General features: G+C 43.3%; 1 protein-coding gene across 12 annotated transcripts in view; it reads right to left on the bottom strand.

Annotated features, from left to right (window-relative positions):
- The window catches only part of herc2 (HECT and RLD domain containing E3 ubiquitin protein ligase 2), an 80,385-nt gene that overhangs the window by 23,369 nt on the left and 29,219 nt on the right, over nucleotides 1-27,797 (bottom strand). For 3 of the 12 annotated variants that reach the window (XM_088598386.1, XM_088598404.1, XM_088598360.1), the window contains 45 exons: nucleotides 27,398-27,583; nucleotides 26,497-26,667; nucleotides 26,191-26,294; nucleotides 25,799-25,949; nucleotides 25,198-25,412; nucleotides 24,412-24,544; nucleotides 23,880-24,007; nucleotides 23,218-23,413; nucleotides 22,229-22,365; nucleotides 21,634-21,810; nucleotides 21,371-21,507; nucleotides 20,866-21,017; nucleotides 20,330-20,521; nucleotides 19,670-19,857; nucleotides 19,195-19,387; nucleotides 18,555-18,737; nucleotides 17,840-18,027; nucleotides 17,352-17,499; nucleotides 16,902-17,098; nucleotides 16,135-16,365; nucleotides 15,510-15,648; nucleotides 15,097-15,240; nucleotides 14,445-14,584; nucleotides 13,722-13,989; nucleotides 13,092-13,276; nucleotides 12,553-12,651; nucleotides 12,098-12,266; nucleotides 11,884-12,009; nucleotides 11,498-11,606; nucleotides 10,878-11,017; nucleotides 9,691-9,881; nucleotides 9,250-9,355; nucleotides 9,031-9,122; nucleotides 8,563-8,780; nucleotides 7,143-7,254; nucleotides 6,797-6,878; nucleotides 6,529-6,672; nucleotides 5,843-5,933; nucleotides 5,496-5,673; nucleotides 3,352-3,433; nucleotides 3,064-3,235; nucleotides 2,698-2,842; nucleotides 1,755-1,980; nucleotides 1,466-1,637; nucleotides 1,073-1,259 (listed from right to left, as the gene is read on the bottom strand). In XM_088598386.1, the coding sequence (XP_088454512.1) occupies nucleotides 1,073-1,259; nucleotides 1,466-1,637; nucleotides 1,755-1,980; nucleotides 2,698-2,842; nucleotides 3,064-3,235; nucleotides 3,352-3,433; nucleotides 5,496-5,673; nucleotides 5,843-5,933; nucleotides 6,529-6,672; nucleotides 6,797-6,878; nucleotides 7,143-7,254; nucleotides 8,563-8,780; nucleotides 9,031-9,122; nucleotides 9,250-9,355; nucleotides 9,691-9,881; nucleotides 10,878-11,017; nucleotides 11,498-11,606; nucleotides 11,884-12,009; nucleotides 12,098-12,266; nucleotides 12,553-12,651; nucleotides 13,092-13,276; nucleotides 13,722-13,989; nucleotides 14,445-14,584; nucleotides 15,097-15,240; nucleotides 15,510-15,648; nucleotides 16,135-16,365; nucleotides 16,902-17,098; nucleotides 17,352-17,499; nucleotides 17,840-18,027; nucleotides 18,555-18,737; nucleotides 19,195-19,387; nucleotides 19,670-19,857; nucleotides 20,330-20,521; nucleotides 20,866-21,017; nucleotides 21,371-21,507; nucleotides 21,634-21,810; nucleotides 22,229-22,365; nucleotides 23,218-23,413; nucleotides 23,880-24,007; nucleotides 24,412-24,544; nucleotides 25,198-25,412; nucleotides 25,799-25,949; nucleotides 26,191-26,294; nucleotides 26,497-26,667; nucleotides 27,398-27,583 (7,124 nt within the window). The remainder of the gene's footprint in view (nucleotides 1-1,072; nucleotides 1,260-1,465; nucleotides 1,638-1,754; nucleotides 1,981-2,697; nucleotides 2,843-3,063; nucleotides 3,236-3,351; nucleotides 3,434-5,495; nucleotides 5,674-5,842; nucleotides 5,934-6,528; nucleotides 6,673-6,796; nucleotides 6,879-7,142; nucleotides 7,255-8,562; nucleotides 8,781-9,030; nucleotides 9,123-9,249; nucleotides 9,356-9,690; nucleotides 9,882-10,877; nucleotides 11,018-11,497; nucleotides 11,607-11,883; nucleotides 12,010-12,097; nucleotides 12,267-12,552; nucleotides 12,652-13,091; nucleotides 13,277-13,721; nucleotides 13,990-14,444; nucleotides 14,585-15,096; nucleotides 15,241-15,509; nucleotides 15,649-16,134; nucleotides 16,366-16,901; nucleotides 17,099-17,351; nucleotides 17,500-17,839; nucleotides 18,028-18,554; nucleotides 18,738-19,194; nucleotides 19,388-19,669; nucleotides 19,858-20,329; nucleotides 20,522-20,865; nucleotides 21,018-21,370; nucleotides 21,508-21,633; nucleotides 21,811-22,228; nucleotides 22,366-23,217; nucleotides 23,414-23,879; nucleotides 24,008-24,411; nucleotides 24,545-25,197; nucleotides 25,413-25,798; nucleotides 25,950-26,190; nucleotides 26,295-26,496; nucleotides 26,668-27,397; nucleotides 27,584-27,797) is intronic. The other 9 variants (XM_088598442.1, XM_088598462.1, XM_088598369.1 and 6 more) reach the window with 7 other exon arrangements.

Genomic DNA, 27,797 nt, shown 5'->3' on the forward strand with positions numbered 1-27,797 from the left:
GTCAGAAAAGACTTGCTGCTTATCTTCTTATGGTAATAAAGTGCAATGCAGCACAGAGAAGAAGTTGCCAGTGTTTTCTCCTATCCGCAACAATCACGAGACTGGATAATCTCCATCAGGAACGTGGAACAGGGAAACAGCTTTCGATCGGTGTTGTGAGGTTAAACAACAGACCAAAACTAGTTTCCTCTCAGTTTAAGATTAGTATCATTATCTTGAGAATCTCGTAAGACTGCAATTCAGTTTGTTACTGTTAGATGTATTAGGTGTAAAACGTCTGTATCTTTCGAGATTTTAATGTGTAAACTTCTCATTGCTTGTATAGCTAAAAGGCTGAAGACTTAGTTTGGCTCCATTTATGCCAATTCTAAAACTACTGTAATATATAGATTTACGGACACAATTAAATTACAAATACGATGTTAATGTTTGAGGGGATATATCATTAGTGTAAATTTATTTAATGACTCCATTGTCTGTAACGCTGTGCCCCACAATTCCAAGAGACTCATATCTTCTTCAAAACATCAGTACGGTAACAAAATGTTTAAGCTTTAATTTGAAGACTTTTAACAAAGGGCTTCCCATATCGTGAAACCAGCGTTTTTGCAAAAAGCGGCACACAACTTTTAAAGTGCCACAGGCCACGTTGGGCAGAAGCTGGCCAGGGATCTCTTGGCTTTGTGGAAACGCCAACCTGAGTGACTCAAGGCAAGGCCTGCAGCGATGCCAATGAGACAAGTGCCCCTCTAGTCAGAGCTCCCTTGGAAGCAAATGCCAAAGACAAACGGTTCTGGCAGGCAGGTGTGACGTAGGAGGCTGTAGCTCCGAAGCCATTCCTAACTGTGTGAGTATGTATAAAAATGAACTATGAAGAGAAAATTGAAATTTCAAGGAGAAAGAAACACTGAGCCACAAGATTCTCTTCCACCACCAACACCCAAGAAAAACCCCGTTACCATCACAAAAGGATTCGCTTTCTCAGAAGAAGAAAGGAATAAACGAGTGAGAATCTCTGGATAGGTAGCAAGCAGGAGGTGACCGAAAGCTCGGGATGTGCTGCTGTCCTCACCTCCCCCCTGCGGTCCTGCCAGGGGTTTGGGCTGAGGCGCTCCTCCACCTCGGCTGGTAAAGGGGGCCCCTCCGCCTCCACAGGGCTGGAGGCAGCGGAGGAGTCGGGGGGCGGCACCGGGGAGCTGGAAGGGCATTCCTTCGGCACGATCATACTGGCGGGCATCAGGGCTCCAACCACCGCATCTCTGCACAGACAGTACCCGTCAGCCGCAGGAAACGGGCAGCGTGCGCACCGCACACACCCCTTCTTATACATAATCATGAACAAGGAGGCGTTCAACCTTTCCCTTCTTCTAACACCCCGTTTGAATTCTATAAAGTCAAAGGCCAACAACCAAAACCAATGGGGCACCTAGAGGAATAAGGGAATGCTAGGCACTGCCACGCCTACCTGGCATACATGATCTGCAGAGCAGTGAGCACATGAGACAGGGCCTGCTGCTTGGCCAGGTTTCCATCCAGGGACAGCAGGATTTTGGCCAAGGAGGGCCGGTTGGGCTTGACGTTACTCTGACCACTGATCTTATTGCTGACTGTGGAAGAATCACTGTCTGACTGCACACCTGGAAAATGAAATATTTAAACACTTTGCTTTCCGCCAACATAACAGCTGTTAATACAGCTTAATTTGGGCAAGAAGGCTGGTCATTTAGGCGAAAAGGGCAGGAGGCAGAGGGTACCTAAATAGGAGGCTCCCAGCGGATCCCTGGCAGTCTGAAAGAGGACTGGCTCATGCACGGAGGGAGTGGTGACATCCACAGTGGTCCATGCGACGCTGTGGGATGAGCCACAGGCCACACGGGTGATCTTCTGGCCCTCTAGACCCTGCACCAGGGTGGGCTTTCTGTTGACAGTGGTGGTCCCATTCCCCTGTTGGCCATGGTCATTGTCACCCCAGGCATACACCTGCCAGGAAAAGTCACATTTAAAAGCTGCAGAACTCTTAAGGATTGCTTAACCTTGCTTGTTACCTATGGTCTCCTGCCCTGATGTGCAATTCAGTTGCTCAACCGACAGTGGCTGGTTTCCCATGCTAACAATATTGATGTGAATCAAAAAACTAATATAACAAAAACAAAATTACAAGACAGTCAAAGCAAATGAAAATGTTTAATCTTGATCTTTCATTTAAGAGATCAAAAGTTCTTTCACGTGGTTCCTAAACGTGGTACTAAGAGTGCCAGTTGAGCTGTGCAGTCCCCACACGGCCAGGTCAATCACAGCCATGTCATGTGCCAGGGCCAGTGCAATAGTGGCCAAAGATTTCCTGAGTGGAGTGGCTCTAGGGACTTGAGAAACGCCTGCAAGTTTGACGTGGCATCCGTGACACACCAGTGCTCTAACTCTGCCTCAGCTGAGGAATAGCGGAGAAGTGTTTTTAATCTCGTCATACAGTACAGGGACTGTAGCTATAAAACTAACTTCATAGACATTTGGTGTTCATAGACAGACTGATTGGGTATATAATGAAAAACAACTACCGATTCCAAATGCTTCATGAAAGAAGTTTTCCCAATTTATTTTCATTAACCACAATCTCCAAGAACTCTGCCAGTTACTGTACATTGCAACTGAACTAAGAACTGCAATTCAGAACAAAAATAAGAAGCAGATGAGACATACTTGTCCCGCGTCTGTGACGGCAAGACAGTGCAGCGCCCCCACAGCCACATGGACAATCTTCTTGCCTCTCAGACCCTCCACAACCTGTGGTTTGCGAACATGGACATCTGTCCCATGACCCAGTCTGAAGTAGTCTCCTTTGCCCCTTGATTAAAAAAAATGGCTGTGATCAAATGCTGAATTCCCATGTACAGTACATGCGTTATTGACTCTCAGACATTTAGAATTAAATTTACAAATAAAAGAACGTACTGTACCAAAAAAAGAATACTACGTTTGAAATTTAGATGTCAAAAAAGGAGATTTGTTCAGCTGATTAAAAAGAAGGCAAAAGTGAAATGCTTCCTTCTTTCCCAAGAAGCCTACCAGGTCCACACCACTCCGGACTTGGTCAAGGCCAAGGAGAACTGAGCTCCGCACTCAATCTGACACACTCCTTGGCCGTTGAGCCTCTCGATGTTCTGGGGAACGTTGCAGCCCTCACTTCCCCCTCGGCCGAGCTTCCCAAAGTCCCCGTCTCCCCAGGAGAACACCAGCCCTGTAAGGTTGTAGAGCACCGTCTTAATGGGACCGCACCACAAATGCAAAAAAGATCCTCGCGTTTCTTTTGCAGGGACTAAAACTGAACAAAATCGGAGAAACAAAACGAGTTACCTTCATCAGTCAAAGCCAATGTCTGAGCATCTCTGCTTCCACAGGCCACCTGAATAACGCGATGACCCAGAAGGACTTTCACCTGAGGGAAGGAAATGAGAATCATTTCATATCAAGTATATATGAGGAGAATTTACACAATACTGGGTGCAATGTACTTTAATGTAGCCTGTTATGTGTGCAGTCCAGAACTAAAGGAATCTGTGTTAAGTAAAGACACCACTGGCAAAAGTGAAACATTGGAGTAGCAGGACTTTCCAGCAATACACTATGTACCAGACATACAGTGCCTTGCGAAAGTATTCGGCCCCCTTGAACTTTTCAACCTTTTGCCACATTTCAGGCTTCAAACAAAGATATAAATTTTTTATTTTATGTGAAGAATCACCAACAAGTGGGACACAATTGTGAAGTGGAACGAAATCTATTGGATTTTTGAAACTTTTTTAACTAATAAAAAAATGAAAAGTGGGGCGTGCAAAATTATTCGGCCCCCTTGCGTTAATACTTTGTAGAGCCACCTTTTGCTGCGATTACAGCTGCAAGTCGCTTGGGGTATGTCTCTATCAGTTTTGCACATCGAGAGACTGAAATTCTTGCCCATTCTTCCTTGCAAAACAGCTCGAGCTCAGTGAGGTTGGATGGAGAGCGTTTGTGAACAGCAGTTTTCAGCTCTTTCCACAGATTCTCGATTGGATTCAGGTCTGGACTTTGACTTGGCCATTCAAACACCTGGATACGTTTATTTGTGAACCATTCCTTTGTAGATTTTGCTGTATGTTTGGGATCATTGTCTTGTTGGAAGATAAATCTCCGTCCCAGTTTCAGGTCTTTTGCAGACTCCAACAGGTTTTCATCCAGAATGGTCCTGTATTTGGCTGCATCCATCTTCCCCCTCAATTTTAACCATCTTCCCTGCCCCTGCTGAAGAAAAGCAGGCCCAAACCATTATGCTGCCACCACCATGTTTGACAGTGGGGATGGTGTGTTGAGGGTGATGAGCTGTGTTGCTTTTACGCCAAACATATCGTTTTGCATTGTGGCCAAAAAGTTCGATTTTGGTTTCATCTGACCAGAGCACCTTCTTCCACATGTTTGGGGTGTCTCCCAGGTGGCTTGTGGCAAACTTTAGACGAGACTTTTTATGGATATCTTTGAGAAATGGCTTTCTTCTTGCCACTCTTCCATAAAGGCCAGATTTGTGCAGTGTAAGACTGATTGTTGTCCTATGGACAGACTCTCCCACCTCAGCTGTAGTTCTCTGCAGTTCATCCAGAGTGATCATGGGCCTCTTGGCTGCATCTCTGATCAGTCTTCTCCTTGTCTGAGCTGAAAGTTTAGAGGGACGGCCAGGTCTTGGCAGATTTGCAGTGGTCTGATACTCCTTCAATTTCAAGATGATCGCTTGCACAGTGCTCCTTGGGATGTTTGAAGCTTGGGAAATCTTTTTGTATCCAAATCCGGCTTTAAACTTCTCCACAACAGTATTACGGACCTGCCTGGTGTGTTCCTTGGTCTTCATGATGCTCTCTGCGCTTTCAACAGAACCTTGAGACTATCACAGAGCAGGTGCATTTATGTAGAGACTTGATTACACACAGGTGGATTCTATTTATCACCATCAGTCATTTAGGACAACATTGGATCATTCAGAGATCCTCGCTGAACTTCTGGAGTGAGTTTGCTGCACTGAAAGTAAAGGGGCCGAATAATTTTGCACGCCCCACTTTTCATTTTTTTATTAGTTAAAAAAGTTTCAAAAATCCAATAGATTTCGTTCCACTTCACAATTGTGTCCCACTTGTTGGTGATTCTTCACATAAAATAAAAAATTTATATCTTTATGTTTGAAGCCTGAAATGTGGCAAAAGGTTGAAAAGTTCAAGGGGGCCGAATACTTTCGCAAGGCACTGTAAACCTGTCAAGAAACTCGGTTTCTAGGCTGCTGAAGACTGATGACTGTTACTCAGTTTACTGCTGAGAATAATTACAGAGAATGAGAAAATAACATGAACACGTGGTCTCTCATCCTGTCAAAGACAATTCAAATTGCTTTACTGAGCTTCTAGTGTCTACCCTACTGACTGGGGCTGGCTTGTCAGTATTGAAAGCAACGGCGCTAGCAGACCTCTGAGAGAACCCACCAGTTTGGGCCTCAGCTGAGTCGTGTTGTCACCGTGGCCCAGCCTGCCGTACTCGCCCAGGCCCCAGGTGTACAGCTCCCCACTGGAGGTGATGGCTGCGCTGTGGGAGCTCCCGCAGGCAATGTCCCGGATTCGCTTGGTCTTCAAGGCCTCAATGAGCCGCGGCTTGTCGCAGTTCCTGCGTGCGGCAAAAGTAAACATTTATTTCAAATGCCCTGGAGATATTACATACAGGGAATGTCCAATTAACAAAATGGAAGTGTTATCACCACAACAATGGTACCAAATGTTGGGAAAGGTAGGTTTTAAAGGCATTATAAATTAGATTAAAAACTACAATTCCTTACATTCTACTGAAGTGTCCAAGTTTTCCGTCATCTCCTTCTCCCCACGAAAAGACCTTCCCATCCACTGTTAGAGCCATTGCATGACGCCCACCTGAAAGAACAGGATGGCATTGTGAAGCAGACTCCAAATATTATTTTCCAATACTAGCAGAAAAAGAAAACATTGCCCTACAGCCATCCTTTTACATTTGTTTTTGTAAGCAATAATCAGTACATATTACAAACAGCAATTCCAGCAACTCATTTAAGAAAATTATTGCTGTTGCTGAACGTCAGAAAGGCACTGTACTCTGCCATCACATCTAAGGATTTTTTTCCTCATGACACAGCATTTAATGTTACTCTGTATCATTTATGTCATGTCACAGACTTAGCAATAATGAGCAAAGTCACAATACCTTACACCCAGAGCCACAAGCATTTATTACTAGACAAAACTGGGGAACGTGCACAATACCCATTTAAATCTGGAAAGGCCCTGCACATCCTCAACACTCAGCTCCTTAAATACACGTCGCCACACCAATCCGTGCCTCAAAACAACCTAGATTCATAATAGAAATTCCAAAATAAAAGGATCTATCAGGTAAGAAAGATCACAATGAAGGCTACAATTAAGTACAGCAGAACTTCAATCTATAAAGCCCAGACATCTGATCGGGTCCTGTGTAAAGACATCCACTCACCTGAGTGCACAGCCACCTTCTTCACCACGTAGTTGCTGAGAGCAGTGATCTGCCGGGGAATGGGAATGGTTCCACTGGAGAGCCCCAGGCCTAGCCTTCCATTGGTGGCTTCGCCACAGGCGTACACCTTTCCCTCCGCCGTCACTGCGAACACAGCAGGGCATGAGCCAGCAGAGGCTTTGGGACATCAAGCTGATCACACCACAGCTAACAACCCCAACCCTCCATCTGCGTGTCACAGGGAGGGCAGGTAAGAAAGGAGGCTTACCTGCAAACAAGCTCTTTGAACCCCCAGCAACCTGCACCACATTGAGTGCGGACAGAGTTTCGGAAAAGGAAGGCACCTTGATCTACAAAAACAAGCAAATTGAACAGACTTGAGATTAGTATGAAAGCAGAATAATTCACTAATTCCCATCAGCTATGTGCACTTTGGGGCTCCTCGTTACAATGAAGGTAATAAATACATTTTCCTATTCCTAGACTTCTGATACCTTGATGAGTGAACTGAAAAATATTTGATAAGTACACAAGAAAAGGCCAAAAAAGGGAGAAATTAAGCTCTCGAAAAACAAAACAGCACCAGTGACTAGAAACAGTAGAGTTGACAGTACCTTCGAACCCTTGAGTCCACCAAGCTGGTCTTTATCATTCAGCCCCCAGACGAAGACTTTGGTTCTAATGGTGGCTGCCGACTCCAGCCCAGCAGATTTCTTTCGAACGAGGCTAGCCAAGGAGGAAGCAGAAACGCCAGCAAGCATTTCAGGACACCAACGTGACTATTTTAATGAACACTGTTTATTTTCACTTTTTAGTTGTATTCTTCAGTATTCGGTTGAACGTGCACATTTGCCAGACGACATTTAAGTCAAACAAGTGCAATGGAAAAGAAAGCTTAATGGATGTTAGTTTAAGTCACATTTTCCAGTCCTGCACTTTATAAAGAGAAAAACGGTTCGTTTGGTATGGTTTCTATATTACTCTTTGATTTTCAATGCATTCATGAAGGCTCTTCAGACTTCTCTGGACATTTTTAATGAGTGCCCAAGAAAAACACAATGGCATGATATTAAGTAATCAGCCATCCAAACCTTACAATGCGTCATAAGATGTATATATTAAATTCAAAGGAATAAGAGGTTTTGAGATTTCCCCAATGAACAGATGAATGCTGTTGTGAGTTTAAAACAAATCATGTGATGTGTGGCTTCTGTATTATTCTTAACAAATGCCTAACAGCTAATTTAGTATAATAAAGCACTGTCTCTTGGCCAAGTCTCTCACAAAAAAGCTTCTGCCTTTAGTATATTTAATGCATCCTTTATTCAAGACAGGTTCTCAGGCGTATCTTGTCCGTGACTGTATGTGGTCCTTTACTGCTTGGCTCTTTGAATTGTGTTGTCTTAATTGCTGTAAGATTGTTCTTCCTCTGTGTGGGCATACACATAATTCTATACAATTATAAAACATTACTGTCTGATGTGTACTTTGAGATGCATGTAGTTGCTATATTGAGATAAAAACATCCATTTTTCATTATGCTGCAGTATGAAGGACACATTCCTGACTCACAGCAGTAGTAAGTAAATCCTTACCAATCCGCCTTAGTGCTGCAGAAGAAAAGACACCCACTGATATGACTGACCTTAAGGAGCTTCCCACAGCTTTGCTTTTTTGTAACGACTTAACCTCCATCCCCCCTTCATCTTCCTGAATCAAGGCCTTTGTACATTGCATTGTCAAACTGCCAGATTATATACTCAGCCAAAAAGGAGCTAGTCTTGCACGTATTTCAAATCGCTAAACAATCTGATAATTGTGTTACAGAGTAATCCCAAGATGGCACTGCAGAGGTTTGGATTCACTTGCATGTTAGTCAAGCTTGTCATGCATAACTAAGTAAATCACAAGCCTTTAGAAAAGACACATCGGCAGTCATACAATCTCTCAGAAACACTAAAGTCTGCCATATGCCAAATGCAGAGGCCACTGCCCTTTCAACTTCATTAAATGTATTCTCAGCAGAAAACGTACCGACGTGTCCAGTTTATAAAAATGGCACATCTACGCTGATACCTTCCAGTATTAGCTTTGTCGTCATCATCCTCCTCGTTGTCAGAAGCCAGGAATGGTACAGTGGCCAGGTCTTCGTCCTCTGCTCTGATGCGGCCCACAATGCCCAGGCCATGGATCTTGCAGTCTATCCCAGAGCTGCGACACTGCTTGATGGCTATTTCAATATACCGGTGATACTGACCCCAGATAAGACAAACAGTCAAAATCTGCTCCAGAACTTGACAAAGCAGATGTATTAGTTTTCCTCCTCAAAGCTGCTAGCTCTTTAGGATCATTTTCATATACATGTTTCTTGAACTGTTCTAAACAATTGTATTTTTAAATTCAGTTAAGAACACTTTCAAATGAAAGGGGCAAAGCTTTTGTCTGTAACTTTACAGATGAGGCACCATGCAATCAGTCGAGCAACCTTCTTCAACATCCTACCTCAGAGCAGTCACTCAGCAGGGGAACGGTGGTGTCTGTGGGGTTGATGTTGATGGTTTTCAGTTCAATAAGGTTATTCAGGGAATTCCCACCTACAAATGAAGCATTGTGAAACGAAAGCAAAATAAGCCATGGTAGTCCCAGCGCACATAAAAAACAAGTGCAATCAACAGGTGTGGGTCCTTCACCTGCAAGCACCAGAGCTCAGATGCATCATACCTGAGACCACCACGAGAGAAGGCATGTAGCTGCTGTCTGCAGGGTCCACAATCATCTTCAGCCTGTGAACAAGCACGTCTGGGAAGAGCTCCAAGCGAATCCAGTGCTAAGACAGAGGAGAAGGAGATATGAAAGTGCTGCCCCTGGGAAAAAAAAAATGTCAAGCCTTTGACAGCAGACATCAAGGTATAACTACAGATCGCTGCAAGGGTTGGAAAAAAACATTAAGGGAAAAAAAACTGCTGAGATTATATTTCACCCCTTTTTAGGTGTGATAAAGGATACACCCATCTTCTGTACGTTATTCTAACGAACACTTTAAACTTTTTGTTTCTCAGTGAGAAACCATCATCCTTTAGCTGCCATCCTTGACGATACTAAGGCTCATTTCAGACTGCGGCCAGCGGTTTCTTTTGAAGGAGGCACCTAGGCTCTACTTACTTTGCCCTGTGACCCCGAGGACTGCCAGCACTGCTCGCTGCCATCCACAAGGCGAGAGGCCTGGTTCACGGAGGACGAGACGCTGAGGGTCTTCACCGCCCGGGACCACTCGTCTATCAGCATGCCCCGCTGGCTGCTGTGGTGCCGTTTCAGCTGCTTCCCGGAGCGGCCGCAGAAAGCTGGGGACTGACCTGGAAAACGTGCGGGCGGGCACAGAGGCAGACACTGAAGGACACTGACGGGAAAGCCAGGACCTCCTCTCTGAAAGGCACTACAAGAACACGCTTAACTGCCAAAGCTTTAACTCTAACTCTGGCTGTCTGCGCTTTCAGTTACGAAATGTTGAAATGTAAAGACCTGTGGATGACAAAATGTAAGCAGATACAGTACATTAAGACAATGTAAGCCAGCTCTTGTGGTTTAGTATACAGCCTTTTACTTGTATGTAATGTAATCTATCACATGGCTGATAATTTTATGCGTCTTAGGGTGAAACAGAAAATTCTACTTTATTTTGAAAATAAATAGGTGCGGGTTATTAAAGAAGAAAAATAATAGCTTCTTTAATAACCTGCAACAATGCTCTTTCTCACAAAGACATCTAAGTCAGGTAATTAACTCAGATAATGTTATTGCCACTTACAAAGGATGACAAGGGTTTCTGAGCAGTAGGAATTCAGTAAGAGCCTTTGGGCTTGGCTAAACCCCCCAAACAATCCTGAAAACTCTGAAAGTTGATAATGACTCTACTAACGAGTAAGAACACTTCATTAAGAAGTGTTCGCACTGAAGGTAAAAAATGAAAATGAAACAAAACAAACTTGCAGAAATTATAGGAGAAGAAACTCCAATAATTCCTTTAACACAGGCTAAAAGGAAAGTGACAGTATAATCAAATCCAATAATCTAATTAGAAAAGTTAGAAAAGATGGATAGATCGAATCCAATCTGGTTTTACCCGAAAAGCAAATCTTATACCAACATCTATAAGCCTAAGGGCGAAATTTAAAATATTTGTATTTATTGGGCAAAGGTCTTGACAGACAACTTGAAAGAATTCACAGGTTGGTTCTCGCTTGAATTCGTGTCACTTACCAAATTCATAGGGAACAAAATGCAAATTATACTTTGAATTAAAGCTACAAAATGACTTTCTTCCTCATTCATTGTGCATTTTTTAAACTAACCTGGTTCATTTATCCTGCCAAACGTGTGCCTGGTGTTGTGCTTCCGAGTTTTGAAACAGTTTTCACAGAAGTCAAAATCATCACAGTTTCTGCACTTGAATCTGGGGCCATTGATGGGGAACATCTGGCAGCCATCACATCTGTAACAGCAAGCAACCAGTTCAACATTACCGAGAGCCAGACTCTTACAACATGACATTTAGAAGAAACGCAGGAGGACAAACCACCAAATATTGCATATTCCATCCCAATGTAACTCTTTCATACAGACAGTTATATTATGGAAGGCATTAAAACAAAGCAGTCTTTCAGCTCAGATATTAGCATCATTATGAATATACCTTGGGTACTCTACAGGGTCCACTATTTAAAAAAATATCAGATTTCTACAAAGATTTAATGCTCAAAACATGTTCCACAATGGGTGCATACATGTTTCAAAAAAATTAATCTTTTTACAAAACTTGTAGTTCATTGGCAAATTATTTTATTGGTGAAGCAAATTTGACTGTTGGTGGTGTTCCAGTGCCTTCTTCCAGCTAATGGTGACCAGGGAAAAACTATACTTAAGAGTGCCCAACCTCAGAGAACAGTAGCTACAAGCTGTCCATAGTTCTTACCTGACTCCAGGGTGAACACTGGGCACCAACTCCATTTCGGACAGCAAGCCTGTCCAGTGAGACTGCTGAGGGAAGTCCACTATCACATCTTTGCCGTTGGCACTGAAAGCTGAGGGAAAAGGTAATGATGCGCTCTTCCTTTCTGATATTAACACTAAAGACCAACCAGTCCTTAACAAGCATATTCATTTTTGCATCAAGCACACCGAACAAAACTAAATAAAAGTATCGCTCTGGTGAGTAAATAAAACCGGACTAAGGCATCAAGGTCTTGCAGAACAGGACAAACCTACTTCCAAGCAGGATGTTTATTTTTTCCACATCGTACAGAAATCTTCAACAAATTCTTTAACCTCACGATTCTGGCGGAAGAAAAAAAAAGATACCTTTCACAACTCCCACACTCCGATGAGTAACAGAGCCCCATTTGTACTTTGGCGTCGTGACTGAAGGCTTGACTCTCACTTTATCCCCGATCTTAATGTGCGAGGGAGAGTTCTGCGGGGGGAAACCTGGAGGGAAGCAAGAGGCCTGTCATAAGGTGCTCTGAAAAACGGAGGGTGTACAAATAGAGCCCGCCGAAACGAATGCTGGTCGTACCCAGGAGTTCCGTGTGGATGTATCTGACCCAGTACGTGCCACCTTTCTGCTGCCAGTCACACTGCACATTCAGGTCATGAAGTCCATCTCTGTCCAGTTTAATGACTTTCCCGACGTCCCCTTCATACACCTCCTCGTATGTCCTGCAGCACCTCACCATCATCCCCACCTGCACAAACACAGTAGCTCAGCAGCAGGACCCATGGGTTAGCACGTCACCCAGCTTTGGGGATTTCTCCGTTAAGGCAAGTCAATTGAATTAGAAAATAAGAGCGGACTGTTTTCTAGGTACCGTGACTGCTGCAATTTTAATCAAAATACAAATTTACCGAAAACATGCCGAAAGTGAACTGGATTTCACTAACTCTCTTCGACTTCAATTCCCAAATAAGACAACACCGAAAAGTGAATAACGACAGTTCTAAACTACAGATTCTCAAGCGGTAAAGCTTTACCTGGATGTTCTCTCGCACGTACACAGCGTAATCATCATTGCTTTGAAAATCTGATCTCTTCTTGAATGTCTGACTCTCCGTCACCACGGCACCCAGAGGCTGCAAAATCAACAGAAAAAATGTAGACCCTGCTGGAAATTTTCTGCCACTATGTTGTGCATTTTTAACAGCAGCTGTATACTGTATATCCAAGATAATACAACTAATTTTACAACCTATTTAAGTTCTATGCAAACCCCCTCTCAGACTGCAAGAAAAATGGTACACAATTCTCATATTAAAAAGAATCAGACAATATGCAGTATGTGATTAGTAAACGGACTGAACAGTTAACTATTCTGAAGGAATTGTTATGTTATGGGTTTGTTTTGCATTAGCCTGAAAAAACAAGCTTTTATAATTGGAATAATGCTCAGCTGAACCACGTTTAACTTACGTTTCTATTTCGCTATAGGCTATCGTTAATTCATGACGTAATGAAAATCCTTCCATTGTCAAATCTATGAAAGTTTCATTCAGCTTAATTTAATTCCAGGCACCTGATCAGTAATGTGCGTAATTTCAGGCCAGTCAATACAGACCACAGGATAGGCAGCCTCTGGTTCCTCCAAGTCATCCAGGACCTCATCGTCCGAATACTCATCGGAGACGGTGTCGGCATCGGACAGGTCAGCGATCTGCACGTCGGGGTGATCCAGCAGCCAGCCCACCAGCGCCTCCACACCTGCGGCACCAAGAGCATGGGCAGGTCTCAGTGCAGGAAGGCACCGCGGAACAGGGCTCTCCACAGGTGTTCTCTGCACTTGCGTGGGCATCAAGACCCAGGGTGAAGACCTGGCAGGACCCAGCTGCCCTGTACACGTTTGTCAGTACTGCACAAAACTGTAACTGCAAATTGAGCTGGTTCATGCTGACCTTTAACAAAATCATGTATCGGGGAACCATGTAGAATGCCGACCACAAACCTTTATAGTAAATGAAACGTAACTATACAGACCTATACATTTTTCCCTGTATAAATAAATTACTTGTTTTATGTCAATTGCGGCATGCAGAGTGCTAACACTTTAACATTACATACAAATTAAAAAATAAAAAGATTCTCAAAATAATGTATTTCTGTTTGCTTGGAAGACAGCTTTGGGCAACGTCCTCTTCCAGGGTTTTACCTGGCAGCCCAGACGCACTCCCAGTAGTCCCTGACAGGGACTTCAGTGCAAACTCTATATTCTTCCTCTGGAAGCCCATTTCCATCAGCTGGACGACAATGGGCAGCGGTGGTATCGGCGAAGCCTTGTGCTTCTTTGGCTTTGGGGGCCGGACTTGCTGCACGGTGACTGGTGTGGTGGCCTCGCTGGAGCTGCTGTCGTCGAACAGTGGGGATGAGGGGTGCGTGGACTCCACTGCCAGATACTGACACACAGCCAGGGCTGCGGCCTACAAATGGACAGACAGAAGAGCAGGTGACAGCAAGGAAACCAGTGTTTTACCTGGAATATTCGAGTACAGGTCTAATTGATGGGGACTTCCATTATTTTTGTCCTTAGGCTATATACTTAACAACTGAAATAGCTAAATTAATTTTTATTAGCTCAATTTATTACCTTTTTCAAAATAGCACGAGGAAAAGGATAAAAAGAAATGGGTGATGCACCAAAAGGCACACTTCGTCAACGGAGTTTCCATAAAGTTTATTTTTAAAGTGAATTATTCCCTTTTTATCTTAGGCTGCGAGATCCCATTCTCCCGTCTTCAGCAAGCTCTTCTCCTTAACCATACAAATCTCATCAATGCATACTGCCATCTCCCCATGGGAATGAGAAAGAAAAGGAGGGTAACCCGAGCAGCTGTAGACCCTACCCATGCGTCTGACTCCACAGAGCGCAGCTTACCTCGAGCTCCTGCCTGTCGAAGATGGCCTTGACCGGGGAGGGCTGCGTGGCCGCGGACAGCAGCTGCTGCAGGAGGATGAGTGGGGGCAGGGGGCCCTCGGGGGACAGGTCCCCCACGTCAGGAGACGACGCCACTTCTTCTGCACAGGGGGACAGCCTATGAATCACACACTGCTACAGCAGCCTAGCCACTCCCCACTTCCTTCCTCAGTAAAGGAAGATACGGAGCATTTACTACACACGAGCAGCTGGAAGGTCCCTGGATTTTTAATAAAGGGAAAGTACTGTATGTGCATGACAAAGGAAACCCCTTGACGTCCAAAGACTGCCGCTGCTAATCTAGGCCATGCATCTAGCAGACCAGATTGGGTGACAGCGACACGGGTAGGTCACTAAGGGCCATGTAAGACCCCTGCTTCACATGAAGACCACGGTGTCTGAACTCCGGCCTTGAAGAGTGACGATAAGGAAACGCCTTAACAAAACATTGCAAGAGATGTAAGCTGAGCTATCAGCCTTTTGAAAACTGGCTGATTTAAAAGGTAAAAAAAAAAACGGGAAACTTTACATTTTGGAATAAAAATGAGGATGAAGCCTCTTCATTTTGGACTCGCTGAAATTTGAGGAAGGACAAACAGGTTTTAGCACTCACCCCCATGATTGGTTCCTAGTTCCAGGACGGCCGGCTGAGACAGAATCTGTCGCAGTTTGTCCTGATGGGAAAGCAAAGCCCTGGCTGCTTTTAGGATGTATAACCGCAGCTGCTGACATCTCAGCAAGTGCAAGTCCACTTGATCTGCGAGGGTGGGGACAGCAAAAAGAAAACGTTTATTTCACATTTCAATTTTCAGCAAAGGCAAAAGAAACTTCTACTAAAAATATGGGAAAAAACAGGTTACTAAGGCAGATTTTTACCCTTAAAGATGTACTTTAAGTATTACTAGACATTGAAACAGGCAAGTAACAACACAAAATGCCTCCCATGGGTTTCCCTGCCCGTCAAGATCCCAGAGCTGTGGAGGAGTCTCCCTGCCCCGAGAGAGGGGCCCGTCACGGCCGCTGTACCTGGCAGACCACGCCCGGGGGGCTTCTTCAGCCGGTGCTTCTCCAGTTTGCTCCCTGCCAGGTTGACCAGCTGGGCCCAGACTGCCAGCATGGGCTCGGTGAAGGGCAAGTTATTCACACTGAAGGCCATCACCGGCAGCTGAGGGGACACAACAGAATGAGTCGCATCCAGGATCCAAATTATTTATCTTTTATTGGCAACCAGAAAGAAAATAAACAAAATGAAAAGAGAGGAGTTAAGTGCAGCATCAGGCAGCTGAATGCTTAAGTGTCCCGTTCTGTGCATTGCACCAATTAATCTAATTACGAAAATCATGCATAAATCCCTGCCATTTTGTAAACAAAACAACCTAAAATTGCTGCGGAGATCATAAGTAACAAATACCTCCTGAACTACCTAGATGCTATAGGAACGCCCAAGTGATTGACAAATAATTCTATGTAAGAAGCAAAAAAAAATTATGAACACCTTAAAAATTTTTTGTTTAAAAAGCATGATTATGGACTATTAGCTAGTATACGTGGTTACATTCAGGTTTCCTTATTTCCAGTTCTCCATCCCACCCTCTCATAGCTCCTGCTTTATTCCTGCACTCGTCTGCCCTTGCCGCAGTTTGTACGTTACCGGTTTGAGCTGGCTCAGGGGACACACGCGACAGGTCCGCATTTCGTGGAACTGCACCGTGATCCTGCCCTTGGGGGTGATCCGGGTCACGGTGCCCTCTCCGTACTCCTCGTGGGTGACCTGGCCCCCGAGGCGCAGCCGGCTGTCTATCCCTCCAATCACCGCCAGGACAGCCATTAGGCTGCCCACCTCAGGGCCCTCCGCGTCAGGGAAGTACTCCTCCAGGAGAGTCTGCAGGCCACGCGTGAGGAAAACAACGAGGACAGGGCTGAAGAGGGTCTCTCGAGCTCACAAGCTTTCTAAAACCACGCAGCACTGTTATAAGAAGCTATTAAACCTACACAATGAAGCAAATCTGTTTCTGATTTAATTTCAGTTTGCCACTGGTTGACTAGCACAAGCCCTGCTTTTCCATTTACTTTTTATTTCCACATGCCTTTGAAAGCAGGGTTACCACATGTCCGGATTTTCTTTAGCATGTCCTCCTCCATCAGGAAGGAATTTTCAAGAATCTTAAATGTCTGAAATGTTTCCCTTATTCATTTCCCCCACAGGTTTTGATATTCAAACCTGCCCTTGTAGAAACGCTGGATTTCACAGATAAGGGTACATATCAACAGGAGTGTCTCACGTGGAAGCTCAAATACAGTAAACCTAAGTTTGATATTTGGACAAACGTCTGCTTCACCCCCCTCAATAAAAATATAAAAATAGTGTCCTTTTTATTCCCCGACTTGTGAAACGTGGCGACCCTGCTGAAAGCCTACCGCTTCGGCCTGCCTCCCGGCCATGACGTCGCTGATGCAGCTGAGCTGGGAGTTGATGTAGTCGTTGATGAGGCCGTTCCACTGGCCGAGGGAGTGCAGGCTCCGGAGCACCGCCACAATCTCCTCCGCCAGAGTGCTGCTGTGGGTGGCAGTGAGGGACGCCTGAGGCCGAGACTTCCGCCTCCTCAGGGAGCCTTCTGCGCAACGAGAGAGTGACAACGAGATTAGCATCAGCTACGCGACGCACTTCGCATTAGCTCTTTTCAAACACAAGAAACACTAAGAAATTTCCAGAAAACTCCACACTTTTCCTACTCAGGCGTCTTGGAGATCTCCATTTCAACCTCTTACACGTCTCTGTTGAAGTACCCAGCTGGGCAAAGTCACTGGCTTCAAACTAATCGTTTTGGCTTTCTAAATCTCTGAAAGTTGCGGTGTTATGAACGCCACCTCTTAAAAGCGGGAGATCCGATGAGCAGGTAGCCAGCAAACTCCCCAAAAATCCAAAGAGCTTCTCCACCAGGAACTTCATATCCTGAGATCTTTCCATTTTATCCCAGGAAGGAAGAACCGCCTGAAGTAGACGGAGAGCTAAGATCTGCAGGAATTCAAGAACACAACAGGGTTAGAAAAACGTGGGAACAAGAGCAATAATCAGAAGTATCCAAATACTTACACACCTTAAACAAGTATTTAACTATGTTTAAATATTTAAAGACCTCAAGATAAATCAAAATTAAAATAAAAAAGTAGTATATTAAATTAAACTGAATTTTTTTATTACAAAGTATCATTATTTTATTGTCGCAGTAATTAATATTAATGGCAAGAACAAATTCCACTGTATAGGAGCCAAGAATCATCACGATATGACTGATGCAGTAATATTTTAGCCTTGGTATCTTCAGCATGTCTCTCTCTACTGTCTGAACACTCACCTGTCTCTGCAGAGTGACAGCAGTAAATGACTGGTGTCCCTCAACAATCTTGATGAGCAGGTTGATCCACTGGGAGGTGCTGAGTGTGCTGCACATCTGGGGCATCAGAGCAATGCTTCGGATAAAGCCCAGAGTGCACCAGCTCTTATGCTGCTCCCTGGACACTTGCTTACTTGTAGAGCAACCTGCTGACCACAAACAGCAAAAAAAAACATTCTACCTATGTGGACTAACATGCACGTGATGTACAGATATGCAAGGGGACTTAGAAGGCTTGTGCTCTGAAACTGATTTACATACTCTCTAAATTCTACAGTCAACATTCTACAGAAATAACCTAACTTCAGCAGAAGTAACATTACATTAACTTAATTAACATTAACTTCTATATTTAACTGCGATATTAATTGATCAATCTTGACAGAGGACACAAAAGAATTTAAGAGTTTAAACTGCACTTATGCAGTGCCTACGGAATTGCTGTCCAAACAAAAGAGGATAATTAACATCAAGGAAGACTAATTCCTGGCTGATCTTAGCATATGCTTTTATGTAATCAAACTGTGGTCATCCTGCACTATGAACTAATTTGCTTGACAAAACAAGGTCTTAAATAAGAAACCTTACTCCCCAACTAGACTAATGGGCTCTCTACTGCTTTATTTCATGAGAATAAATTAACAGCAAAAGATTTATGAAGTGATAAAGCAATTACTTGTTTTGTCTGTGGTTCCATTTTCCACCAGCATTCGCAGTAGGCCGCAGAGGGTCTTAATGGCTTCAGTCTGCATCACGTCGGCGTGGATCCCAGCAGAAAGGGCCAGAGTCTTGAGCAGGTTCACAGTGCTGGTCAGCATCATGGCAGTGGGGTGGACGCTCCTCTCTGCGGGCTCTCCTTCTGGCAACCACAGAGGCAGAGGTGAATGAACTGCATAGAATACCAATGGGAAAACGACTGCTTTACCAGCCCGAGCTGGTAAAGCAGTCGTTTAGCTGTTTAGCTGGTTTCATACGGCAGAAATACAATCTGCGGGTGTTTTAAGTGACCAATCCAGAGTACACATGCACTTGTGGATTGCCCTATAAGAGATTTCGCTGGTCTATGCTTAATTCCTAGCTGTGTATTACTGATAGATTTCAGGCGGACTAAAGGCATCCAACGCACAGGGAACAGCATGGCATTGGTCAAGCCTTTCCACATGGCTTACAAAGCACATCACCACAGCTTAATTCCTAGCTGTGTATTACTGATAGATTTCAGGCGGACTAAAGGCATCCAACGCACAGGGAACAGCATGGCATTGGTCAAGCCTTTCCACATGGCTTACAAAGCACATCACCACATGGGCGCTCACCCGCATCATCTTCCGTGTCGGAGTCCTCCGTTGTAGGCTGGGCGGCAGGCGGAGACTCTGCCAGCTTCAGATCGTATTTGCCCTCCTTGCCCATTCTGTAAGAGTTCGTGCTGCCCGTGTCCCACTGGACCCTGATCCAACCGTCCTCTCCCAGCTCTCCAATCACACGCCCCAGCCCCGGAGCTGGGCCGTCCTGTAAACATCCATATGGGGTGTCAGCGTTCTAGACCGTCACCCGGGACGAATGACGAGAACTGTTCCCGGCAGGAACGGCTCGTAAAATGCAGGACTTTTTCTCTTTGTTCGAAATTTGTGCTGCAGCTGGGGTATATGCGATGCAGTTAAATTGATTTATAAGCAGGATAAAACATCCCATACATAGAAGATACGAAAGATTCCATCCAGCTTTGCATTTTCTTTTAGCAGAGTTCCGAGGGGTTTGGTTTTACAGAAGAGGAACACCTGGATAGCTCACCTGATCCCCCCATTTCCAGTCCACTCCCCTCATCACTCTAGTCCCTATCTTCATCATGGCAGCCAGCTCGGGACCGGAAGCAGGCAAGGGGATCGGAGCCGATTCCTTCCTGGACTCCTCCAGCACTGTTGCCGAACCCCCATGGACATTGGAGCCCAGGTCCTCCTCGTTGGTGTCAGAGCTGGGACCTGTCCACACAGCACAGAAACAGATGAACAGCAGGAACCTAGTTCTATTGACTCTCCAAGTATCAGAGCAGCCCCATGACACACCACCCGACATTTAACTCCACTTTTCTCGTACAGATTTAGTTTCTGAACACCGCAGCACTCGCAAGGAAAAGAACTAGGTCTCCAGATTACAGACATCGCAAATTCTAAAGATTCTTAATCACATTTATACTGGATATATGCATTATGCTATTAAAGTGCATTTTCTGCATATATCTTGGAGATTCATACACATTTTTATCTCAGAGTCCGGCAGGAACAATTAATTTTCAGCAATGAATGCGAATGATATAAACCCCAGTATGGTCTCCATTTAGGGAGTAAATAGAAACAAGCAGTGAAACGTTAATTGAATACAGCGTCTTGGAGAACTACATTTACACATTTTTTAAAATCAATTCAACAGTGCTGAAATGTTAGTACTGCTCACCGATCAGCCGAAGGATGGACTGTGTCAGGGCCAGCATGCCTGAATTCAGGAGCAGGCTGAGGCTGTTGGCTCCGTGTTTCAAGGACAGCATGTTCAACATGACCAGGAGGAAGCGAGCTTGTGGAATGGTGCCAAGACTTGGTCCCGCTGGGTTTTCATTGGTGATGGTTTGCAAAGGAACAGGCTGTACACCTGCGCTTACAGAGAGACCCCAACAGGTAGCAGTGTCAGCTTTTTAAATCTTTATCTGGATGCATGGGCATTCAGTCAACTGCATTATTCATTTAATTCTGCTACACAGTTTATAAAGATGTTAATTCTTAAATCAAACAGGAAGAAACATATAGTCTTTGACATGAGTCTACAGATGTGCAGTATTTTATAATATGTGCCGTAATTTCAGTTGAAAAAATATCCTGCTGAACAAAGGCATTCATTTGTCTTTCAACACATCTAACAGTGTCATATAAAGCAATTTTCAAAAACTATGATATAATTCCAATAGGCAGGGTGCTAGGTATTTGTAGGTGACTTACCAAGTTCTTTAAACCTGGTACTGGCATCCAGCAGAATATTGCGGACATTTTGAATCGCCCAAGCATAAAGTTTACCAAAAGTAACTTCAAGCAGCATTCGGTTAAAAGGAGGAATAAGATCCACATCCTTCAAGCAGTCTGACAGCGGTTCCCTGGAAGATTTTAAACCACATTTACAACAGCAGAAGATCCCTGTTCACAGACTGATCAAGTTTTAGTGGCGGCAAGATACAAGAGGAAAAAGTTACTAAAACTTTAAAATGATTTACAGCTCCGTAAAGGGCTCATGGCAATTAACCCGTCACCTAACGCGGACATGTGAATTCTTAGAAATGGTGATTGGATGCCGGTCTTTTTAGAAAGCCAGCTGTAAGTATGAGACAGCTCAAACTGAAATGTGAAAATCCTACAGAACTGGTTGCATTTTTTTAGACAATCCCAAGGACATAGATGTTTCTTTTCCGAAGGACTGGTGTGAAACTGGACAAATCAAACAAATACGTGCCCTATATTGGTCCCTTCGGGAATGAGCCTCTGCCAGCCACACAGCATGGCATACTGCACCGATGGGAGCAGGAAGCTCTTCGATGCCAGCTTCAGCATCGTGTCGATTCCCTCCAGCCGCACCTCTGCCCGTTCCAGCTGTGCGCAAGAGAGGAAAAAAACAGGACCTGGGGTTTAACGGAGGCAGCAGACTTTAACACATGGCTCTTAAAAACGTATCAGCAGGAGGTCGCAACAGTCCGAAATCCTATTTTCTTTCCTCACCTGTTTTAAGAGACACTTCCTCATTTTCTCTACATCCAAGGGCTCCTCTTTCAGCGCAAATTCCACAATGGTGGCCATGAGGGCGGACTGAGGAAAGACCCCCTTAACGGTGTGTTTAAGCCACTTGTACCTCTGGACGCTGGTCACTGTGCTCAACAGAGGCTGCCACTTGTCCTGCTAAAAAGGTCAAGAAAAAAATCTGTTCATTTCCAATTTCTTATATTTTGCTTAGGAGCTACTACTCCCCATTTTGGAATGTTGTGTAAAATTCAATGCACTTAGTGCCTAAATCATTTTCTACTCCCATCACCAAAATAAACATCCAAGCTTAATAAACACAGGGAATTAATATATATATATATTTGTAAAATTAGGTGTTAAAAACACACATTTATATTAGCCTCAGTTCAATCATTTTTTACCTTGGCCTAATTCGAGAAGTAAATTGGTGCTAATTGAAAGCCTACAACAGGAGTATCTGGAAGCAAGGGGCCCTATTTCCCTATTTCTACTCAGCTCATTTACTTCGGTACTGGGGCTAACTGGAAATCGGATGTACTGAGTTAGTGACATTTTGATGTCCTTTAAGGTTCACCTTGGGTGATTTCACGGGCAGTGGCTTCTTATCAACAGGGGCTGGACTGATGGGGCCCACACGGGGGTCTTCTGAATTGGTCTCTTCATTTTCCATTTTAGACTCTTCTACATCAGCAGACTCAGACTTCTTAGGAACTGCAGGGGACAAAAATCAGATAATCTTAAATCCAATTTATCATCAGTTAATCTCAAATTGTAATATTACAAACAATAACTGCATTTAATTTTGCAGGGGTGTTTCATTTCTCCTTCACATAACCTTGGCATCATCTTCACAACACTGCTTATGACAAAACACCGCACCCCATTCACGTACAAACTCTACTGCTGTGAACTACAAAAAATGTCACGTCTGATTCTATTCATTACAAAGAGCCCTCAATGCATATTCTATATGATGTATTTTAATTTGACATTACGCTCTAAAAAGCTAAATTTACAGTCAATAGAGTAAAATTACGGTCTTATATTGGTCTGTCAGGACCACCCCTTGCACAATGGTGGGTTGATTTAGACTGCCTAGATTCAAGTCCAAAAGGATTACGTCACCTTTTATTCCCACCACAATTAACCTGCTCAATTTGGACAACTGACTGTATATTTTAAATATTTTATGATGTTTCTCATCATACATATAGGTATCTTATTTGTACAGTAAATACAGTCATGTGTAATGTGTTGTCTGTTACCGGTCTGCAAAGCAAGTTTCCCCAACTGGGACAATAATGTAAGGTATATTTTCTATTTTGCAATACATTAGGCATAAGATACAGCACGTTGCTCTATGCTAGTTCCGTGTATGTGAAAAACAAGCAGGACAGACAACTTTATGGTTTTGTATGTTTCAAAGGAATATCATTACATATAGATTACCATTTTCTCCCTCCATTTTATATAAACAGAAGAACTTCTACCTCCAAAACAACTCCTTAAAGTCTAAGGTCAAAGCATTTGCCAATAGACAATGAAAAGCTCCTGTGAGGCTACCTTTCTTTTTCCGGCAATCACGAATAAGCTTCTGTACGATTCTCTTCCATCGAGGCTGGGAGCTCAGTAGCTTCAGCTTGGACATGATAGACAGGTCATTGCTGACAGCTGGACGCAGCTCGTTGAACAGGAAGCGAAGGCGCTCTATGACTGGAGCGCACACCTCTTTATAGGAGCGTCCCTGCTCCTGGTGAGTCTGCAAAGCAAAATGGAGAACAGGTAACACACCACACAGGCCACCTTAATACAAATAACCAGCCGACTTGGCAGTAATCAGGTCATTTCTAGGTGTAGATAGAAATCAAGTTTGTGTAACACATAGCAATCTAACTTTTTGTCATTTGCAAAACATTGTCAGATCCTGTCCTACTAATATCAGTCCTTCCTTTAGTTACAGATACTGATTTCTTAGAATGGGAATAATAAAACAAAATTCCAAATAAAAAGGAAAGATATACATGGTCAGCTTTTATAAGGTTAAAGATGTAATTAAATTAGGTAGTCAAAAAATTGGACACACAGCAATGTCAAAGGCTGATAAAATGTTTTTTTTTTATTGACATAAGTCTCTTTTGATTTTCTGTTTATTATAAATTTCCTTAACAAGCATTTCCGAAAAAACACCAGTCATTGAAGAAAAACAAAGACTCAGCCGTGCTTACTTTTATCAATGAGCACTTAGCCTGGTACACCATGCGACAGACATCAGTCACCGATTTAGGAAGTGATCGCTGTTTGCCCTGATCGACACCCAAGGCACTTTGATTCACAAGGGAAAGAGCAACATGACCTGGAGGAAAGGCAGTATGCAAAACAATGAATCTTACTGCAGATGACAGCATTTAAACATGTAAGCACGCAGGAACAGATCCCTAAAAAAAACAAACATTGAAAACCTGACTACAGAAAAGACTGAAATAAATACAAAAAGTAAAAAAAGCTCACTGGTATCTGAAGACTGTAAGAAGGCAAAAAATATTTCACAAAGCCAAGAAATATAGCACGAAGGATTTAATAAGTCCTGGTGTCAGGACGGCAAACAATCCGAGTGCTTTCTACAAAGTCATTATTTAGCACATTGTTTTTAAGTGAATTCGCATAATTTTGCTTGCGTTTACAGCCTGTAGAAAGAAACGTTTACTTTCTCCAGCATGTGCGCTAGTTCTCACAAAGTGGCGAACTAATCCAGTTTACCCAAGTCTTGGTGTTTGAGAAGACAGCACAGAAGCAGGCGGCCTACTTCTTCCACGGGGTGCTCTGGAGGGAAGATGATGGGTGTGATGAGGTGGTACTGCTTGCAGCAACGCTCAATTTGGCATAAAAAGTCCTAGAAATGAGAAAAATTGAAAGTGTATTAAAGCACTGAAACACAACTGTCTATTTACTTATCCCCAGACCTCACAACGTTCATCAAACATTTCAAGATTTATGCATTACTTGTGGACAGCCATCTGTGAAGTTCACTAAAATATACTCACTTTGTAAGGAGCTCACAAGCGTTATCGCTTTGTAGCCTGATGGGTCACATCAAGCTTATCAAATTGTTAAGGGGCATTACTCTAGTATCCTGACTAAATTTCCATCGGGCTCACACAATGTTGCCTCAGTAAATTTAGCTCTTAAATTAACTGGTCTAGACAAATGCAATTTTTCACTTCCCTACGAGATGTTGCTGGCTCACAGTGGCTACTGTATGTCGCCAAAGTGGGAGCTACACTTTAGTGGTGAGTGGACTGCAGCTATATGTGAAGCGCACTGGAGTCCTTCAGAATACCAAGCACTATTACAAAGACAAACAGCGATTACACGCTTTTTACAATTTTATGTGGAAGCCCCACATCACACCTTCCAGCAATGCAAGACGCAGTTCTGAAATATTTTCATTAAAAGGATCAACTGCAAAAATCATCAGAATTCGATGCTGCATTTCAATTTAATGCTGCCAAAACCTGCACTGCTCCTCTCTGAGCCAAGCAGTACCTTCACAGTGTGGTCCTGGATGTTGTTGTCCGCAATGGCTTGTAAGAAGGGCTGGGAATGGTCACTGAGTGTGAGCCTCCGGGAATACAGTTTGGACTTGTCTGGGGTGGTGGTCCCAGGGGAACTGCAGTGATCTTCATCTTTCTCCTCATTGTAGTTGTAGTGGATCTGGCTGGTCTGCAGTCCTCCAGAGAAAATGGAGGACTGAAGCCATTCTGCGAAAAGAAATGCAAAATAATTAGGCAAAAATGTTTGAATATCATGGTCATTACCAAACTTCTATTTTTTTGTAGAAAACTTTGAGTCTGGCTCTTACTGATATTTAAGGTGAACTGATCCAGTGAAATAAAATTAGCCTAGTTTATTTGTAGGGTCTGATGAAATTGTTCTGAAGGCCTGATACATTAGTCCACAATCTGAACTTTATTCTCTAAAGCCTTAGGTGTATAATCCTTGCACTATGTAGGTGGATCAGCAGACAGGGGACCCAACAGACAGGAACTGATTCAACTGACAGGACATTAGGGAATATATATTTGGACTATGTGCCACAGCAGTGTGTAGTGGTTACAGAGCAGTTTTATGGATGTGGCAAACTTACTAGCACATTCAATCTCCATTGGGGAAAGCGGTGTGCTCATGACCAGATAGGAGGCATGCAAGCCTAGCAGAAGCCCCAGGTTTCTCTCTGTGTCCATCAGAGGGGACGAAAGACTGCCAAGGTCAGGGGTAGTCACTGTCTCCTGGTTAGGCTGAGGACAGGGGAGACAATGTAGGCCTGGTAAGTGAAGATGCACTTCACAGCCCCCCAAAAAAACAGGCAAACAAATTAAAGGAATGTGATATTCTTATGTTAAACCCATATTATTTAACATAAGGATCACTAAACAGATGTTTAGAGCTGTGGTTAATTTGTCAGCGAGGTACAATTCAGTAACAGTAATACTGGCACAAGGTAAGACATGTCAATCTGGGAAACAAGATCATACCGACCTCTATGTACTGGCCAACGCAGAAGGCCTGCATGGATTCCCTGGTGTCTTCAAACTGCAGGGCAGCTTCTAAAGCAACAACAGGGTCCTCTCCTGCAAACTGGGCTGAAGTGTAAATAATATTGTTAAACAAGAATTTCCCCAGGGCTGTTTAGCAACAAATTTTTAAAAAATGCTGACCAAAAAATGTAAAATTACTTTCAGATTTGGCTAGTTTTAGCACTTCGGTGAACTCAATTTAGCTGCAGAAGAAGGTACTTATCAGCTGATGTTAAAAACTGTAAATTATAAAGATTCAAATTGGTACCAAGAATGCTGTTTCCTGTCAGGGACTGAGCCTGGAAATCCTTGATGTCATAAACCTTCCCATCAATCACAGTCCAGAAGCCTCCATCTTTGTTGTGGTTCTCCAGGTCAGCTTTGCGAATGAGAGACACTTCCTCATTGTTCCTAGAACTCTGTCCTGTGAAGAATGAACCTTCAACAGCAGAATATCACATCTTAAGTGAACAGAAAAAGACACCCCTCCAATTTCAAAAAACAATTTAATTTTTGGTTGGCATTACACATTAAAAGTATTCTTCTGCCTTAATTTTGGTAAGCCATTTGCTTATCTGCAGTTAAATGAGCAGTAAATACAACCAGTTAATTCCATTTTGAAAAGCAGAAAGAAGAAATGCATTTCACCTGTAGAGCCTTCTTCAAGCCTTTTACTAATTTTCAGCATAATATTAATCTTTACTTGTTCTGTTTTTGACCCTAATGTACTATAAAAAGTCAAGCTACAATTAACACATCATAAAGGTGGACTGATGAGAAATGACCTGGGATCCTCCTTCCGGTTATGAATCTCACAAGCACCTGAGTGCTCATCACTATAAAAGGTCAGTGTATACAATAAGTAAACTGGAAACAAATGCTAATTTTACCAACTTTTCTGTTACCTCTTTTATATTTTTAAAAGAGTAAATTGCCTTATATCTTCCAGATTATGAAGCAAAATTAGACAGCACTGCAAATTAAACTTAAGACATTTGTCACATGTATCTTGAAGCAGGCTTTGATGATCAATTGTTATCAAGACAGTACTGTCTTCCTTGCTCAAATATTAAAGTCTTAAAGAAATGGCAATTAAAACAGGCTGCTGTGTTACTAAATGCAATTTAATTTCAGCTACTGAATTCCACAAAGCTAGGACCCAGGTTTACCCATTATCCCAGGCCAGGCCAGGTCTTCATTATCATCTCTCTCCCTCCCTGGCGCCAGGTGATTGAATCGATCCAGATGTTCCAGTAATCCAGCCAACAAAGGAATGGACCCAGTCTCTTGCATTAAACCTGCATCCATGGTCAGTAAGAGAACTATAGACACGACCAACTCAGGCAGCAACACACCTGGAACAGACAATACCCAAAAGTCATACAGCCATTCAAACAAATTATAATTTTGTTTATGCAGACAAGAAAAAAACCTAGCGATCCCCATACAAAAATACCATACATGGTGGGTAAATGTCTAGTTAACTACTAAGTATCATAATTTCCATGTCTAAGATCTTGCACAGTCCAGATTCTTGATGCAATAACTTTTAAATATTGAATATTCAGA

Source organism: Lepisosteus platostomus, chromosome 2 (assembly GCF_059453375.1).
Source record: "Lepisosteus platostomus isolate fLepPlt1 chromosome 2, fLepPlt1.hap1, whole genome shotgun sequence".
NCBI lineage: Eukaryota > Metazoa > Chordata > Actinopteri > Semionotiformes > Lepisosteidae > Lepisosteus > Lepisosteus platostomus.